Source organism: Salmo trutta, chromosome 29 (assembly GCF_901001165.1).
Source record: "Salmo trutta chromosome 29, fSalTru1.1, whole genome shotgun sequence".
NCBI lineage: Eukaryota > Metazoa > Chordata > Actinopteri > Salmoniformes > Salmonidae > Salmo > Salmo trutta.
The window spans coordinates 12,828,352-12,848,351 of NC_042985.1; the positions used below are offsets into that span (position 1 = coordinate 12,828,352).

The window sequence follows — 20,000 nt, forward strand, 5'->3', positions numbered from 1 at the left end:
AGGAAGGCCTGCATTTTCTGCAGCATAGTCTATATTACAGTAATATAAAACCAAGTGTTGTCTAATATACCCAACTCCATCTGGCTTTCAGGGGTCACCTTATTTTTTAATTGTAAAGATATATTTTTTTTATTGTAGCTGCAGAGTTTTAAAACAGCCTGTCACTCGAATATCGTTGCTTTAAATCAGTGCATGCGTGACCAAGCACTCTGTCTCTCTCTCCATCAACTCCATCAACTCCATTCAAAATAAATCATCCTGTTCTAGATTGATATACAGCCCTACATATAGATGTCCTAGCCTACCTCTATCAGGTAATACATTCAATGCAGTATTAGTCTTATATTTAGCTAATTAATGATGGGTTATGCATAATAAGCTTGTAATTTATAGCCTCTTGTCTCTTGCTCAATACGCACACACCTGTGCTTCGCTGGCCTCTCTCCTTAAAAAACGCTCCTTAGCTCTTGGAGTCCCATGCAGGAAAAGCTACACTAGAACAGCTTGCTGGACATTATTATATTTTTGCATTTCTTATACCAATAGACTAATAGAAGAGGGACACAAGCTCTTGTTTGATGAATGTTAAATACAGCAGCCAATAGATCTCACAGGTAGTTTGAAAGAAGAGTGAACTCACGATGGTGGTAGGTTATATTTATTCAGACCCATAACCATTCAATCTTCATGAAGAGAAGTGAAAGCCTTATGCATCTCATTCTGGTCCTATATTATTCAAGGATGTCAATACAATGCAGTACAGTAATACAGTATAATACAATGCAGTACAGTAATACAGTATAATACAATGCAGTACAGTAATACAGTATAATACAATGCAGTACAGTAATACAGTATAATACAATGCAGTACAGTAATACGGTATAATACAATGCAGTACAGTAATACGGTATAATACAATGCAGTACAGTAATACGGTATAATACAATGCAGTACAGTAATACGGTATAATACAATGCAGTACAGTAATACGGTATAATACAATGCAGTACAGTAATACAGTATAATACAAAGTACAGTAATACGGTAATACAATGCAGTACAGTAATACGGTATAATACAATGCAGTACAGTAATACGGTATAATACAATGCAGTACAGTAATACGGTATAATACAATGCAGTACAGTAATACGGTATAATACAATGCAGTACAGTAATACAGTATAATACAATGCAGTACAGTAATACAGTATAATACAATGCAGTACAGTAATACGGTATAATACAATACAGTACAGTAATACGGTATAATACAATGCAGTACAGTAATACGGTATAATACAATGCAATACAGTATAATACAATACAGTACAGTAATACGGTATAATACAATGCAGTACAGTAATACAGTATAATACAATACAGTACAGTAATACGGTATAATACAATGCAGTACAGTAATACGGTATAATACAATACAGTACAGTAATACAGTATAATACAATGCAGTACAGTAATACAGTATAATACAATGCAGTACAGTAATACAGTCCACATTCAAAAAGATTAGCCTGCTGGAGCTAGTTTCATTTATTTACCCAAGAGAGCATATAGCTAGATACGTCTATGGGCTTTTATGTTTTTCTATCGTGTGTAATGTGCAGTAGCCTATATCATATATGTATTGGATAAGGGCACCATCATTTGGGCGTGGGCTCAGTAAATGTCTTTAATGTGGGGCTCATCAGGCGCAGGTAGCATCAGGATTGAATTTTGGATCAAAGCTCTAATCACATCCAGACAGGCCTATTTCTATACTTTATAATTCTCTTGAATGACACTTCCAGTTTTGCTGGGATATTCTGGGTACCCCAGGAGAAAAGTGAATTATTCTGGGGATGGAACAATTGTAATATACCGGGAAAATATTCAACCCTAACACACACACGCGCGTTAGAGCGGCGCAACCAAAACAGTTTTTCTTTCTGTTATCGTCCTCTCCTCCCTCCATCAGACCTGCCGGTGACGTCTCCTCTGGGGAATGCTGTACTGAAGACACTAGAGAACTGGGAGACCATACTCCAGGAGAGGATGAACAAGTTTGATGGTCCTCCTCCCAACTACATCAACACCTACCCCACTGACCTCAGCACAGGAGGGGGGCCCGCCATACTGAGACACAAGGCCATGCTGGAGCCTGACAACACACCTTTCAAGTGGGTATTGTTCACACACACAGATACATAGACTACACACACACAGAGATACATAGACTACACACACACACACACAGATACATAGACTACACACACACACACACAGATACATAGACTACACACACATACACACACAGATACATAGACTACACACACACACAGATACATAGACTACACACACACAGATACATAGACTACACACACATACACACACAGATACATAGACTACACACACAGATACATAGACTACACACACAGATACATAGACTACACACATACACACACAGATACATAGACTACACACATACACACACAGATACAGATACATAGACTACACACAAACACACACACAGATACATAGACCACACACACACACACAGATACATAGACTACACACACACACACAGATACATAGACTACACACACACACACAGATACATAGACTACACACACACACACACACACAGATACATAGACTACACACACACACAGATACATAGACTACACACACACACAGATACATAGACTACACACACACACCGATACATAGACTACACACACACACTGATACATACACACACACACACATACATAGACTACACACACACACAGATACATACACACACACACACAGATACATAGACTACACACACACACACAGATACATAGACTACACACACACACACACACAGATACATAGACTACACACACAGATACATAGACTACACACACACAAGTACATAGACTACACACACACACACAGATACATAGACTACACACACACACACAGATACATAGACTACAGACACACAGACTCATGTTCTCACATGTTTCCGTGTGTGTCGTGTTCCAGGAATAAGAACCACATTTCATTCCCTGCGAGGCGTCTCTGGCACTACCTGGTGAAACAGGAAGTTCTTCAGGAGACTCTGATTCGCTATATCTTCACTAAGAAGAGGAAGCAGAGCGAGGTAACGAGCTAAACTGGACCCCTGGTACAATCTGTCTGTCCCTCCACTTCCCCTACACCTACATCATGTCTGGTCTCATACACCAGGCATCCTTTATTTACCTGGTTATTACTTACACATTAAACAAGTCAAATGGTCATTATTTGTTTCAAGGTGGATTCAGAAAAGTGTCATATCACCTAACTTGTTAATGATTCATTAAGTGGATTCAGAATGGTGTCATTATATCACCTAACTTGTTAATGATTCATTAAGTAGATTCAGAATGGTGTCATTATATCACCTAACTTGTTAATGATTCATTAAGTGGATTCAGAAAGGTGTCATTATATCACCTAACTTGTTAATGATTCATTAAGTGGATTCAGAAAGGTGTCATTATATCACCTAACTTGTTAATGATTCATTAAGTGGATTCAGAAAGGTGTCATTATATCAGCTAACTTGTTAATGATTCATTAAGTGGATTCAGAAAGGTGTCATTATATCAGCTAACTTGTTAATGATTCGTTCAGTGGATTCAGAAAGGTGTCATTATATCACCTAACTTGTTAATGATTCATTAAGTGGATTCAGAAAGGTGTCATTATATCACCTAACTTGTTAATGATTCATTAAGTGGATTCAGAAAGGTGTCATTATATCATCTAACTTGTTAATGATTCATTAAGTGGATTCAGAATGGTGTCATTATATCACCTAAGAGTACATAGCAGGTAACTACTGAGAAACAGGTTTAACATAGTGTTACCTCCTCCAGTACAGCCTCTCCTACAACATGCACCATGTCAGACAGATCATCTGTCTGGATGTTTCCTTAGTCATCTTCACCACAATAGTTCTTCAAAACCCCACATTCTATTGATGTATATTTTATAGATCCTATATTTTGAGTAAGGTCCATTATTATTTTGTACATTATGGCCTAGTTAATTTAACTTCTGAATAGTAGTGTATATCACACACACACACACACACACAGACTTTTATTGTTATTATTATGCTTTTGATGGCCTTGTATTGTGTAATCAAGAACAGAGGATTCTGTGATGTCTGCACACCATCACTACTATCATCACTTCTATTATTAGTATTATTATTATTAAAATGTTCATTATCATGTCTGCAGACATCCACTAACACAGACACACATCTTATACTAACACAACACTAAATTAGAACCACATCCATAGATCCTGCTTTGTTGAGATTTGAGTAGAAAGTTAAAGATGTGATTTCAAACTAAAGAGGAACCTTATACCTGACTTCCAGGAACTAGACTCTTTAAGGTGTGTTTCTTTTGACTTGGGCGTTGAGACCGGGCCCCACCCTCCCCTCCACCCTCCCCTCCACCCACTGTCATTGCATTGAGAGAGACGTCTCCTATCTCCCCAGCACTCCACTCTGTTACCATGTGATAGGACATTGTTTGGGTTGGGAGAAGCCTTTGCCTCATCCACATATTAACACACTGACTGTGTGTGTGGCTGCGTGTATCTACCATCCAGACAACCCTTTCATTTTTGTTTTCTTCATTTTGTGTTTTGTTTGTTTTGTGCATGTGTGTTGTGTTGTGTAGTGTGTTGAAGGCTTTATGGATCTCCTCAGCCCAAACTGTGTATCTGGAGCTCTCAGGTCCAACAAGGTAGTATCAAGGTGTCTGTCTGTACAGTGTGAACTGGTACCTGCTCAGGGCTGTGAAAGTCTCTCTTCTAATCACCGCTTGGCATGCTACACCTCACCATTACTACTCACTACCCCGACACGACTAGGGTTTTCCAGAGCTACACCTCACCATTACTACTCACTACCCCGACACGACTAGGGTTTTCCAGAGCTTCACCTCACCATTACTACTCACTACCCCGACACGACTAGGGTTTTCCAGAGCTTCACCTCACCATTACTACTCACTACCCCGACACGACTAGGGTTTTCCAGAGCTTCACCTCACCATTACTACTCACTACCCCGACACGACTAGGGTTTTCCAGAGCTTCACCTCACCATTACTACTCACTACCCCAACACGACTAGGGTTTTCCAGAGCTACACCTCACCATTACTACTCACTAACCCGACACGACTAGGGTTTTCCAGAGCTTCACCTCACCATTACTACTCACTACCCCAACACGACTAGGGTTTTTCAGAGCTACACCTCACCATTACTACTCACTAACCCAACACGACTAGGGTTTTCCAGAGCTTCACCTCACCATTACTACTCACTACCCCGACACGACTAGGGTTTTCCAGAGCTACACCTCACCATTACTACTCACTAACCCGACACGACTAGGGTTTTCCAGAGCTACACCTCACCATTACTACTCACTACCCCAACACGACTAGGGTTTTCCAGAGCTTCACCTCACCATTACTACTCACTACCCCGACACGACTAGGGTTTTCCAGAGCTACACCTCACCATTACTACTCACTACCCCAACACGACTAGGGTTTTCCAGAGGTACACCTCACCATTACTACTCACTAACCCAACACGACTAGGGTTTTCCAGAGCTTCACCTCACCATTACTACTCACTAACCCGTCACGACTAGGGTTTTCCAGAGGTACACCTCACCATTACTACTCACTAACCCAACACGACTAGGGTTTTCCAGAGCTTCACCTCACCATTACTACTCACTAACCCGACACGACTAGGGTTTTCCAGAGCTACACCTCACCATTACTACTCACTAACCCGACACGACTAGGGTTTTCCAGAGCTACACCTCACCATTACTACTCACTACCCCAACACGACTAGGGTTTTCCAGAGCTTCACCTCACCATTAATACTCACTACCCCAACACGACTAGGGTTTTCCAGAGCTTCACCTCACCATTACTACTCACTACCCCAACACGACTAGGGTTTTCCAGAGCTACACCTCACCATTACTACTCACTAACCCGACACGACTAGGGTTTTCCAGAGCTACACCTCACCATTACTACTCACTACCCCGACACGACTAGGGTTTTCCAGAGCTTCACCTCACCATTACTACTCACTACCCCGACACGACTAGGGTTTTCCAGAGCTTCACCTCACCATTACTACTCACTAACCCGACACGACTAGGGTTTTCCAGAGGTACACCTCACCATTACTACTCACTAACCCAACACGACTAGGGTTTTCCAGAGCTTCACCTCACCATTACTACTCACTACCCCGACACGACTAGGGTTTTCCAGAGCTACACCTCACCATTACTACTCACTACCCCAACACGACTAGGGTTTTCCAGAGCTTCACCTCACCATTACTACTCACTACCCCGACACGACTAGGGTTTTCCAGAGCTACACCTCACCATTACTACTCACTACCCCAACACGACTAGGGTTTTCCAGAGGTACACCTCACCATTACTACTCACTAACCCAACACGACTAGGGTTTTCCAGAGCTTCACCTCACCATTACTACTCACTAACCCGTCACGACTAGGGTTTTCCAGAGGTACACCTCACCATTACTACTCACTAACCCAACACGACTAGGGTTTTCCAGAGCTTCACCTCACCATTACTACTCACTAACCCGACACGACTAGGGTTTTCCAGAGCTACACCTCACCATTACTACTCACTAACCCGACACGACTAGGGTTTTCCAGAGCTACACCTCACCATTACTACTCACTACCCCAACACGACTAGGGTTTTCCAGAGCTTCACCTCACCATTAATACTCACTACCCCAACACGACTAGGGTTTTCCAGAGCTTCACCTCACCATTACTACTCACTACCCCAACACGACTAGGGTTTTCCAGAGCTTCACCTCACCATTACTACTCACTAACCCGACACGACTAGGGTTTTCCAGAGCTACACCTCACCATTACTACTCACTAACCCGACACGACTAGGGTTTTCCAGAGCTTCACCTCACCATTACTACTCACTACCCCAACACGACTAGGGTTTTCCAGAGCTTCACCTCACCATTACTACTCACTAACCCGTCACGACTAGGGTTTTCCAGAGCTTCACCTCACCATTACTACTCACTAACCCGACACGACTAGGGTTTTCCAGAGCTACACCTCACCATTACTACTCACTAACCCAACACGACTAGGGTTTTCCAGAAATCACGTTTGTAAGATTCCTGGAATCAGGAAGGAATAAGAATCTGTAATCCTTAAACCAGGATTTCTGAAAAACATAAGAATCTGTTGAAAGTTAGCAGAATTGTGCAACCTTACCTACTACCTAACCTCACTGTCACTAACCCACTACCTCATCACATCACTTCACCCCACTGACTGTCACTAACCCACTACCTCATCACCTCACTGTCACTAACCCACTACATAATCACATCACCTCACCCCACTGTCTGTCACTAACCCACTACCTCATCACATCACCTCACCCCACTGTCTGTCACTAACCCACTACCTCATCACATCACCTCACCCCACTGTCTGTCACTAACCCACTACCTCATCACATCACCTCACCCCATTGTCTGTCACTAACCCACTACCTCATCACATCACCTCACCCCACTGTCTGTCACTAACCCACTACCTCATCACATCACCTCACCCCATTGTCTGTCACTAACCCACTACCTCATCACATCACATCACCTCACCCCACTGACACGGTCTGTCACTAACACACTACATTTACGTCATTTAGCAGACGCTCTTATCCAGAGCGACTTACAAATTACCTCATCACCTCACTGTCACTAACCCACTACCTCATCACATCACCTCACCCCACTGACACAGTCTGTCAATAACCCACTACCTCATCACATCACCTCACCCCACTGACACGGCCTGTCAATAACCCACTACCTCATCACATCACCTCACCTCACTGTCACTAACCCACTACCTCATCACATCACCTCACTGACACACGGTCTGTCTCTACCCCCACTAACACACGGTCCGTCTCTACCCCCACTAACACACGGTCCGTCTCTACCCCCACTAACACACGGTCCGTCTCCACCCCCACTAACACACGGTCCGTCTCTACCCCCACTAACACACGGTCCGTCTCTACCCCCACTAACACACGGTCCGTCTCTACCCCCACTAACACACGGTACGTCTCTACCCCCACTAACACACGGTCTGTCTCTACCCCCACTAACACACGGTCTGTCTCTACCCCCACTAACACACGGTCCGTCTCTACCCCCACTAACACACGGTCCGTCTCTACCCCCACTAACCACACGGTCCGTCTCTACCCCCACTAACACACGGTCCGTCTCTACCCCCACTAACACACGGTCCGTCTCTTACCCCCACTAACACACGGTCCGTCTCCACCCCCCACTTAACACACGGTCCGTCTCTACCCCCACTAACACACGGTCCGTCTCTACCCCCACTAACACACGGTCCGTCTCTACCCCCACTGACACACCGGTCCCGTCTCTACCCCCACTGACACACGGTCCGTCTCTACCCCCACTAACCACACGGTCCTGTCTCTACCCCCACTAACCCACGGTCTGTCTCTACCCCCACTAACACACGGTCTGTCTCTACCCCCACTAACACACAGTCTGTCTCTACCCACTAACACAGGTCTGTCTCTACCCCCACTAACACACGGTCTGTCTCTACCCCACTAACACACGGTCCGTCTCTACCCCCACTAACACACGGTCTGTCTCTACCCCCACTAACACACGGTCTGTCTCTACCCCACTAACACACGGTCTGTCTCTACCCCCACTAACACACGGTCCGTCTCTACCCCCACTAACACACGGTCCGTCTCTACCCCCACTAACACACTGACACGGTCCGCCTCTACCCCCACTAACACACTGACACGGTCTGCCTCTACCCCACTAACACACTGACACGGTCTGCCTCTACCCCCACTAACACACGGTCCGTCTCTACCCCCACTAACACACGGTCCGTCTCTACCCCCACTAACACACGGTCCGTCTCTACCCCACTAACACACGGTCCGTCTCCACCCCCACTAACACACGGTCCGTCTCCACCCCCACTAACCCACACGGTTCCGTCTCTACCCCACCTAACACACGGTCCGTCTCTACCCCCACTAACACACGGTCCGTCTCTACCCCCACTAACACACGGTCCGTCTCCACCCCCACTAACACACGGTCTGTCTCTACCCCCACTAACACACGGTCCGTCTCTACCCCCCACTAACACACGGTCCGTCTCTACCCCCCACTAACACACGGTCCGTCTCTACCCCCACTAAACAACGGTTGTCTCTACCCCCACTAACACACCGTCTGTCTCTACCCCCCACTAACACACGGTCTGTCTCTACCCCCACTATCACACGGTCCGTCTCTACCCCCACTAACACACGGTCTGTCTCTACCCTCCACTAACACACGGTCCGTCTCTCTACCCCCCACTAACACACGGTCAGTCTCTACCCCCACTCTAACCACACGGTAACCGTCCTCTACCCCCTCTAACACACGGTCCGTCTCTACCCCCCACTAACACACGGTCCGTCTCTACCCCCACTAACACCACGGTACCCCCACTAACACACGGTCCGTCTCTACCCCCACTAACACACGGTCCGTCTCTACCCCACTAACACACGGTCCGTCTCTACCCCCACCTAACACACGGTCCGTCTCCTACCCCCCACTAACACACGGTCCGTCTCTACCCCCACTAACACACGGTCCGTCTCTACCCCCCCACTAACACACGGTCCGTCTCTACCCCCCACTAACACACGGTCCGTCTCCACCCCCCCACTAACACACGGTCCGTCTCTACCCCCACTAACACACGGTCCGTCTCTACCCCCACTAACACACGGTCCGTCTCTACCCCCACTAACACACGGTCCGTCTCTACCCCCACTAACACACGGTCCGTCTCTACCCCCACTAACACACGGTCCGTCTCTACCCCCACTAACACACGGTCCGTCTCTACCCCACTAACACACGGTCCGTCTCTACCCCCACTAACACACGGTCCGTCTCTACCCCCCACTAACACACGGTCCGTCTCCTACCCCCACTAACACACGGTCCGTCTCTCACCCCCACTAACACACGGTCCTTGTCTCTACCCCCACTAACACACGGTCCGTCTCTACCCCCACTAAACACCGGTCCGTCTCTACCCCCACTAACACACGGTCCTGTCTCTACCCCCACTTAACACACGGTCCCTGTCTCCTACCCCACCTACAACGTCCGTTCCACCCCCCCAAAGGTCCGTCTCTACCCCCACTAACACACGGTCCGTCTCTACCCCCACTAACACACGGTCCGTCTCTCCCCCCCACTAACACACGGTCAGTCTCTACCCCCACTAACACACGGTCCGTCTCTACCACCATCTAACACACGGTCCGTCTCTACCCCCACTAAACACACGGTCCGTTCTTCTACCCCCACTCACACACGGTCGTCTCTACCCCCACTAACACACGGTCCGTTCTCTCCCCACTAACACACGGTCCGTCTCTACCCGACCACTACACAACCGGTCCGTCTTCTACCCCCACTAACACACGGTCCGTCTCTACCCCCCCTACTAAACACGGTCCGTCTCCAACCCCCACTAACCACACCGGTCCGTTCTCCACCCCCCACTAACACACGGTCCGTCTCTTACCCCCACTAACACACGGTCCGTCTCTACCCCCACTAACACACGGTCCGTCTCTACCCCCACTAACACACGGTCCGTCTCACCCCCACTAACACACGGTCGTCTCTACCCCCCACTAACACACGGTCCGTCTCTACCCCACTAACACACGGTCCGTCTCTACCCCCCACTAACACACGGTCGTCTCTACCCCACTAAACACACGGTCCGTCTCTACCCCCACTAACACACGGTCCGTCTCTACCCCCACTAACACACGGTCGTCTCTACCCCCACTAACACACGGTCCGTCTCTACCCCCACTAACACACGGTCCTGTCTCTACCCCCACTAACCACACGGTCTCGTCTCTACCCACCACCTAACACACGGTCGTCTCTACCCCCACTAACACCCGGTCCTGTCTCTACCCCCACTAACACACGGTCCGTCTCTACCCCCACTAACAACGGTCCGTCTCTACCCCCACTAACACACGGTCCGTCTCTACCCCCACTAACACACGGTCCGTCTCTACCCCCACTAACACAACGGTCCGTCTCTACCCCCCACTAACACACGGTCCGTCTCTACCCCCACTAAAACACGGTCCGTCTCTACCCCACTACCACCACGGTCCGTCTCGACCCCCCATAACCACGTCCGTACTCTACCCCCCCCTAACACACGGTCCGTCTCCACCCCCACTAACACACGGTCCGTCTCTACCCCCACTAACACACGGTCCGTCTCCACCCCCACTAACACACGGTCCGTCTCCACCCCCACTAACACACGGTCCGTCTCCACCCCCACTAACACACGGTCCGTCTCTACCCCCACTAACACACGGTCCGTCTCTACCCCCACTGACACACGGTCCGTCTCTACCCCCACTGACACACGGTCCGTCTCTACCCCCACTGACACACGGTCCGTCTCTACCCCACTGACACACGGTCCGTCTCTACCCCCACTAACACACGGTCTGTCTCTACCCCACTAACACACGGTCCCGTCTCTACCCCACACTAACACAACGGTTCTGTCTCTACCCCCACTAACACACGGTCTGTCTCTACCCCCACTAACACACGGTCTGTCTCTACCCCCACTAACACACGGTCCGTCTCTACCCCCACTAACACACGGTCTGTCTCTACCCCCACTAACACACGGTCCGTCTCTACCCCCACTAACACACGGTCCGTCTCTACCCCCACTAACACACGGTCCGTCTCTACCCCCACTAACACACGGTCTGTCTCTACCCCCACTAACACACGGTCCGTCTCTACCCCCACTAACACACGGTCTGTCTCTACCCCCACTAACACACGGTCTGTCTCTACCCCCACTAACACACGGTCCGTCTCTACCCCCACTGACACACGGTCCGTCTCTACCCCCACTAACACACGGTCCGTCTCTACCCCCACTGACACACGGTCCGTCTCTACCCCCACTGACACACGGTCCGTCTCTACCCCCACTGACACACGGTCCGTCTCTACCCCCACTGACACACGGTCCGTCTCTACCCCCACTAACACACGGTCTGTCTCTACCCCCACTAACACACGGTCCGTCTCTACCCCCACTAACACACGGTCTGTCTCTACCCCACTAACACACGGTCTGTCTCTACCCCCACTAACACACGGTCTGTCTCTACCCCCACTAACACACGGTCTGTCTCTACCCCCACTAACACACGGTCTGTCTCTACCCCCACTAAACACGGTCCGTCTCTACCCCCACTAACACACGGTCTGTCTCTACCCCCCACTAACACACGGTCTGTCTCTACCCCCACTAACACACGGTCTGTCTCTACCCCCACTAACACACGGTCTGTCTCTACCCCCACTAACACACGGTCCGTCTCTACCCCCACTAACACACGGTCTGTCTCTACCCCCACTAACACACGGTCTGTCTCTACCCCCACTAACACACGGTCCGTCTCTACCCCCACTAACACACGGTCCGTCTCTACCCCCACTAACACACGGTCCGTCTCTACCCCCACTAACACACGGTCCGTCTCTACCCCCACTAACACACGGTCCGTCTCTACCCCCACTAACACACGGTCCGTCTCTACCCCCACTAACACACGGTCCGTCTCTACCCCCACTAACACACGGTCCGTCTCTACCCCCACTAACACACGGTCTGTCTCTACCCCCACTAACACACGGTCTGTCTCTACCCCATTAACACACGGTCTGTCTCTACCCCCACTAACACACGGTCTGTCTCTACCCCCACTAACACACGGTCCGTCTCTACCCCCACTAACACACGGTCCGTCTCTACCCCCACTAACACACGGTCCGTCTCTACCCCCACTAACACACGGTCCGTCTCTACCCCCACTAACACACGGTCCGTCTCTACCCCCACTAACACACGGTCCGTCTCTACCCCCACTAACACACGGTCCGTCTCTGTCTGATCATTCCTTCTGCTGCTGGACCCATTCTTCCTCTTCATCTCTTCCTAAATACTATCATCCCCTCTGTAATAATGACTTACTCCAGCTCCTCTTCCGGCTCTGACAGAGAGGTGTCACGTGGACCTAACCTGCATGTTCTCACTGAGTGCTCACTGTCTCACTGCTGTGTGTGGCTGTGTGTCAGTGTAGGGGTGTTGTGATGGTGTGTGGCTGTGTGTGTATGCTAAGATATTGTGTGTCTGTGTACAGTATGTATGTACCAGGTGTACTAAATGATGGCGGGTGCTGTGATAATGTGTTCCAGGTGGAGGGAGACTTAGGCTACCCAGGAAGGAATGCTAAGATCATCCACAAGGAGTCTGACATCATCATGGCCTTCGCCATCAACAGGGTGAGAGACATCTGCAGTGCACACACACACACACACACACATACAGGCGCACACATGTACACACAGACACACACACACACTCAAAGCTTTCCCATTTGATGTAGTTTGACATTCAGGTGCCATGTTCGTCAGGTTTTACAGGTCGACACCATAGAGATAAATGAGTAGAGTGGATTCCATTAGACTGGCCAATAAGGCCACCAGTTAACATATAACAGTCTAAGCCCTGTCTAATTTTATACTTTTTTTTACATTTATTTAATCCCTTATTTTTGTCACTAAACAGTCTCCATATTTACTCCCATAAATGATTTTAAACTGGTCCTGGGGACCTTCAGACTGGACTTGTGAGACCTGTGGACGTCCTAGAGCAGAACAGCCCATATATACGTGTTCCTGAGAGTCTCACCTTTACACAGATCAGTGTTTAGTCCAAACTGTTGGGACCCTACAGACAGAAGTTGGCAGATCGGCAGAATCGGCTTCAGACCAGTCCCAAGACGCTTGTTGGGGTCGTAGAGCAAAACTGAGAACACCATCATGTTCCTGAGAGTCTCCTCCGTAAAGGGATTTTTAGGCCAAACCGTTCCGTCGCTACAGACGATTTTGTGAGAGTACCGATTTTCGTATGTCTCATGGTCTGACAAACACTGCTCTAGCTCTGTCACCTTTCACCCCAAATTCGGAATTGTTACATAGGCGGATGCGGTGGATTGAGGCACATCCAGTGCAAAAAAAAATGATATCTCTAACTTAAACTGATGGATTTTTGTATTATGCTAAATAGATTTCCACATGGGCGTGGACATCGGCCTTAGGGTGTTAACACACAGTACACCACATCTAAATGTTTCTTTATGTTGGAATGTCTCTTCTTCTCATTCAGATTATGTGTTATACATTTACTGGCCTCTCTTCTCTCCCCCCTCGTCCCCTCCTCCCCTCTTCTCTCCCTCCCTCCCTTATCCCCTCCTCCCCTCTCTTCTCTTCTCTCCTTCCCTCTCTCCTCCCCCTCCAGGCTAACGCCAATGAGATAGTGCTGGCGTCCACTCACGATGTGCAGGAGGTTGATGTGTCCACTCTGTTAGCTGCTCAGCCCTACACCTGGATAGGAGAGGACTTTGACAAGGAGTCACACAGGTCAGTACACTATGTTACACACACACACACACACACACACACACACACACACACACACACACATATACATATATACATACATTGTGTTGGACTTCTTTCTCTCCTCAGTTCTGATGACGTGGACTACCGTTCTTCCCACACTAACGTTGCCCAGGCCTCCTCTACCCCGTCCCACTTCAACCCCAAAGACATGGCAGCCTCTGCATCCATGCCCTGGCTGGGGAGTGGGCAGACCAGCATGGGTGCTAGTGTGGTACGACACACAAACATCCTCCACTCACTCACTCACTCACTCACTCACTCACACATACATACACACAAAACATTCTACACACACAAACATCCTCCACTCACTCACACACACACACAGATGCATAGTATACACACACACACACACACATACAGTGTGTGTGTGTGTGTGTATATATACACTACTGCTCAAAAGTTTGGGGTCACTTAAACATTTCCTTGTTTTTGAAAGAAAAGCAAATTTTTTTGTCCATTAAAATAACATCAAATTGATCAGTAATACAGTGTAGACTTTGTTAATGTTGTAAATTATTATTGTAGCTGGAAACGGCTGATTTTTAATGGAATATCTACATAGGCGTACAGAGACCCATTATCAGCAACCATCACTCCTGTGTTCCAATGGCATGTTGTGTTAGTTTATAATTTGAAAATACTAATTGATCATTAGAAAACCCTTTTGCAATTGTTAGCACAGCTGAAAACTGTTGTTCTGATTAAAGAAGCAATAAAACTAGCCTTCTTTAGACTAGTTGAATTTCCCGGAGCATCAGCATTTGTGGGTTTGATTACAGGCTAAAAATGTCCAGAAACAAATAACTTTCTTCTGAAACTCGTCAGTTTGAAGGGTCCAGTTGAGGACTTGTGAGGCGTCTGTTTCTCAAACTAGACACTCTGAAGTACTTGTCCTCTTGCTCAGTTGTGCCCCGGGGCCTCCCAGTCCTCTTTCTATTCTGGTTAGAGCCAGTTTGCGCGGTTGTGTGAACGGAGTTGTACACAGCGTTGTATGAGATCTTCAGTTTCTTGGCAATTTCTCACATGGAATAGCCTTCATTTCTCAGAACACGAACAGCATGATGAGTTGCTGAAGAAAGTTATTTGTTTCTGGACATTTTTAGCCTGTAATCAAACCCACAAATGCTGATGCTCTAGATCAGGTGTGTCAAACTCAGTCCATGGAGGGCCTAGTGTCTGCAGGTTTTTGTTTTTTCCTTTCAATTAAGCCCAAGGCAATCAGGTGTGGGGAGTTCCTTACTAATTAGTGGCCTTAATTCATCAATCAAGGACAAGGGAGGAGCAAAAACCCGCAGACACTCGGCCCTCCGTGGAATGAGTTTGACACCTGTGCTCTAGATACTCAACTAGTCTAAAGAAGGCCAGTTTTATTGCTTCTTTAATTAGAACAACAGTTTTCAGCTGTGCTAACACAATTGCAAAATAGTTTTCTAATGATCAATTAGCCTTTTAAAATGATAAACTTGGATTAGCTACACAACATGCCATTGGAACACAGGGGTGATGGTTGCTGATAATGGGCCTCTGTACGCCTACATATATATTACATAAATAATCTGCTGTTTCCATCTACAATAGTCATTTACAACATTAACAATGTCTACACTGTATTTCTGATCAATTTGATGTTATTTTAATGGACAAAAAAAATTGCTTATCTTTTAAAAACAAGGACATTTCTAAGTGACCCCAAACTTTTGACATTTCAGTTGAATGCATTCAGTTGTACAACTGACTAGGTACAGTATCTCCTTTCCTACTTTCCATTTACTTTGAACTTGTCAGTGCAGTGTAGTCCAGTGAGCGAGGTAGTAGTCTGTACTGACCTGTAGAGGGTCACAGTACTCAGGAGTGAAACCTCCATCCCAGCCTGTCTGGCTCACAGCTCACCACTCTAAACTCAAGGTCCTGTCTGTTTATTATGAAAACCCCCTCCCTATTGTCTCTCCCCACACTGCTCTGGTGTCATAGGAAATATGTGCAACAGTACCTAGCAGAACTCAACAGAGTACTGTAAGACGGTACGGTTTAAAGCAAGCAGACAAACGTTCTTCTTTTAATGTTAGACGTCATTGTCTCACCCTATTCCTCGCTCGCTGTGTCCGAACTGAGGCCCACTAGCTGGACCCAGTCAGTCCAGTGAATATTGACACTGGTTGTCTATCTCAGGCCAAACAGACAGAGAGTTGAGGACTAAACAGGCTGGTAGATGAGTCTATGTTACCAGAGATAGGCAGTGTGTGTGTTTGTATGAGAGAGATGGGACAGTATCAACACACAGATACCCAGCTCTCACAGCGTCTCCTCGGCTGCCCAAGGTACAGGCCTGCGTCACCGCATCACCCACTTCTCAAATATGTCCCCATTCAAGTGATAATTCTTCATGCTACAGTCAATATGGAGTACTGTTGCCTTGTACCAGAAGTATAAATCTGTCCTAGTCTAGGTGGTGAGTCTTGGTAAGGCCAGACTGCATGGAAAGACAGTGTCGTTGACTTATACTGTATGTGTAAAATAGGTCCCAGTTGAGATGATGAATCCCCTTTAGAGTGAAAGGTTGTAGAGTAGTTTTAATGAACTAAAAGAAAGACCTGCACACTGCTCACGCCTGTATCACTTCAGTTTATGAAGCCAACGTATCGGCCTGGTGGCCTTCATCAGAGCTGTTTCAGTTCAGAGAAATGTCCTAGTTGAGTACTGAAGTCCGTAGTGTAGGGCATCACTGTGTATTGGCTGAATGTTTTAAAGACTGAGCTTTCAAATCAAGTTAGATGTATTAGGTTATTTTAATGTTGTTTTTCAGATTATGAAGAGGAACCTGAACAATGTGAAGAGAATGACCTCCCACCCCATATTCCAGTACTGTAGGTATCATCTAATGTGTACAATACCATATACCACTACTAGGTTCTATACAGTACCATATACCACTACTAGGTTCTATACAGTACCATATACCACTACTAGGTTATATACAGTATACCACTACTAGGTTCTATACAGTACCATATACCACTACTAGGTTCGATACAGTACCATATACCACTACTAGGTTATATACAGTATACCACTACTAGGTTCTATACAGTACCATATACCACTACTAGGTTCTATACAGTACCATATACTACTACTAGGTTATATACAGTATACCACTACTAGGTTCTATACAGTATACCACTACTAGGTTCTATACAGTATACCACTACTAGGTTCTATACAGTACCATATACCACTACTAGGTTATATACAGTATACCACTACTAGGTTCTATACAGTACCATATACCACCACTAGGTTCTATACAGTACCATATACCACTACTAGGTTATATACAGTACCATATACCACTAGTAGGTTATATACAGTATACCACTACTAGGTTATATACAGTATACCACTACTAGGTTCTATACAGTATACCACTACTAGGTTCTATACAGTATACCACTACTAGGTTCTATACAGTACCATATACCACTACTAGGTTATATACAGTATACCACTACTAGGTTCTATACAGTATACCACTACTAGCTTATATACAGTATACCACTACTAGGTTCTATACAGTACCATATACCACTACTAGGTTCTATACAGTACCATATACCACCACTAGGTTATATACAGTATACCACTACTAGGTTCTATACAGTATACCACTACTAGGTTCTATACAGTATACCACTACTAGGTTATATACAGTACCATATACCACCACTAGGTTATATACAGTATACCACTACTAGGTTCTATACAGTATACCACTACTATGTTAAATACAGTATACCACTACTAGGTTATATACAGTATACCACTACTAGGTTATATACAGTACCATATACCACTACTAGGTTCTATACAGTATACCACTACTAGGTTATATACAGTATACCACTACTAGGTTATATACAGTGCCATATACCATCACTAGGTTATATACAGTATACCACTACTATGTTAAATACAGTATACCACTACTATGTTATATACAGTATACCACTACTAGGTTATATACAGTATACCACTACTAGGTTCTATACAGTACCATATACCACTACTAGGTTATATACAGTACCATATACCACTACTAGGTTCTATACAGTATACCACTACTAGGTTATATACAGTATACCACTACTAGGTTATATACAGTGCCATATACCACCACTAGGTTATATACAGTATACCACTACTATGTTAAATACAGTATACCACTACTATGTTATATACAGTATACCACTACTAGGTTATATACAGTATACCACTACTAGGTTCTATACAGTACCATATACCACTACTAGGTTATATACAGTATACCACTACTAGGTTATATACAGTATACCACTACTAGGTTCTATACAGTACCATATACCACTACTAGGTTCTATACAGTATACCACTACTAGGTTATATACAGTATACCACTACTAGGTTCTATACAGTATACCACTACCAGTTTCTATACAGTACCATATACCACTGCTAGGTTCTATACAGTACCATATACCACCACTAGGTTCTATACAGTACCATACACCACTACTAGGTTCTATACAGTACCATATACCACTACTAGGTTATATACAGTATACCACTACTAGGTTCTATACAGTATACCACTACTAGGTTCTATACAGTATACCACTACTAGGTTATATACAGTACCATATACCACCACTACGTTATATACAGTATACCACTACTAGGTTCTATACAGTATACCACTACTATGTTAAATACAGTATACCACTACTAGGTTATATACAGTATACCACTACTAGGTTATATACAGTACCATATACCACTACTAGGTTCTATACAGTATACCACTACTAGGTTATATACAGTATACCACTACTAGGTTATATACAGTGCCATATACCACCACTAGGTTATATACAGTATACCACTACTATGTTAAATACAGTATACCACTACTATGTTAAATACAGTATACCACTACTATGTTATATACAGTATACCACTACTAGGTTATATACAGTATACCACTACTAGGTTCTATACAGTACCATATACCACTACTAGGTTATATACAGTATACCACTACTAGGTTCTATACAGTATACCACTACTAGGTTATATACAGTATACCACTACTAGGTTCTATACAGTATACCACTACTAGGTTATATACAGTACCATATACCACTGCTAGGTTCTATACAGTACC

The 20,000-nt window shown here is 46.0% G+C and overlaps 1 protein-coding gene and 1 long non-coding RNA gene across 9 annotated transcripts in view; both read left to right on the forward strand.

Moving 5' to 3' along the window:
- The window catches only part of LOC115166945 (dmX-like protein 2), a 105,946-nt gene that overhangs the window by 76,673 nt on the left and 9,273 nt on the right, over window positions 1–20,000 (forward strand). For 5 of the 8 annotated variants that reach the window (XM_029720905.1, XM_029720908.1, XM_029720906.1 and 2 more), the window contains 7 exons: window positions 1,979–2,180; window positions 3,034–3,151; window positions 4,731–4,796; window positions 13,532–13,618; window positions 14,637–14,758; window positions 14,867–15,011; window positions 17,607–17,667. In XM_029720905.1, the coding sequence (XP_029576765.1) occupies window positions 1,979–2,180; window positions 3,034–3,151; window positions 4,731–4,796; window positions 13,532–13,618; window positions 14,637–14,758; window positions 14,867–15,011; window positions 17,607–17,667 (801 nt within the window). The remainder of the gene's footprint in view (window positions 1–1,978; window positions 2,181–3,033; window positions 3,152–4,730; window positions 4,797–13,531; window positions 13,619–14,636; window positions 14,759–14,866; window positions 15,012–17,606; window positions 17,668–20,000) is intronic. The other 3 variants (XM_029720907.1, XM_029720910.1, XM_029720915.1) reach the window with 1 other exon arrangement.
- On the forward strand, window positions 17,771–18,216 carry LOC115166947 (uncharacterized). The gene is made up of 3 exons (XR_003870397.1): window positions 17,771–17,795; window positions 18,101–18,130; window positions 18,186–18,216. It is a non-coding gene; the product is annotated as an uncharacterized LOC115166947 (long non-coding RNA).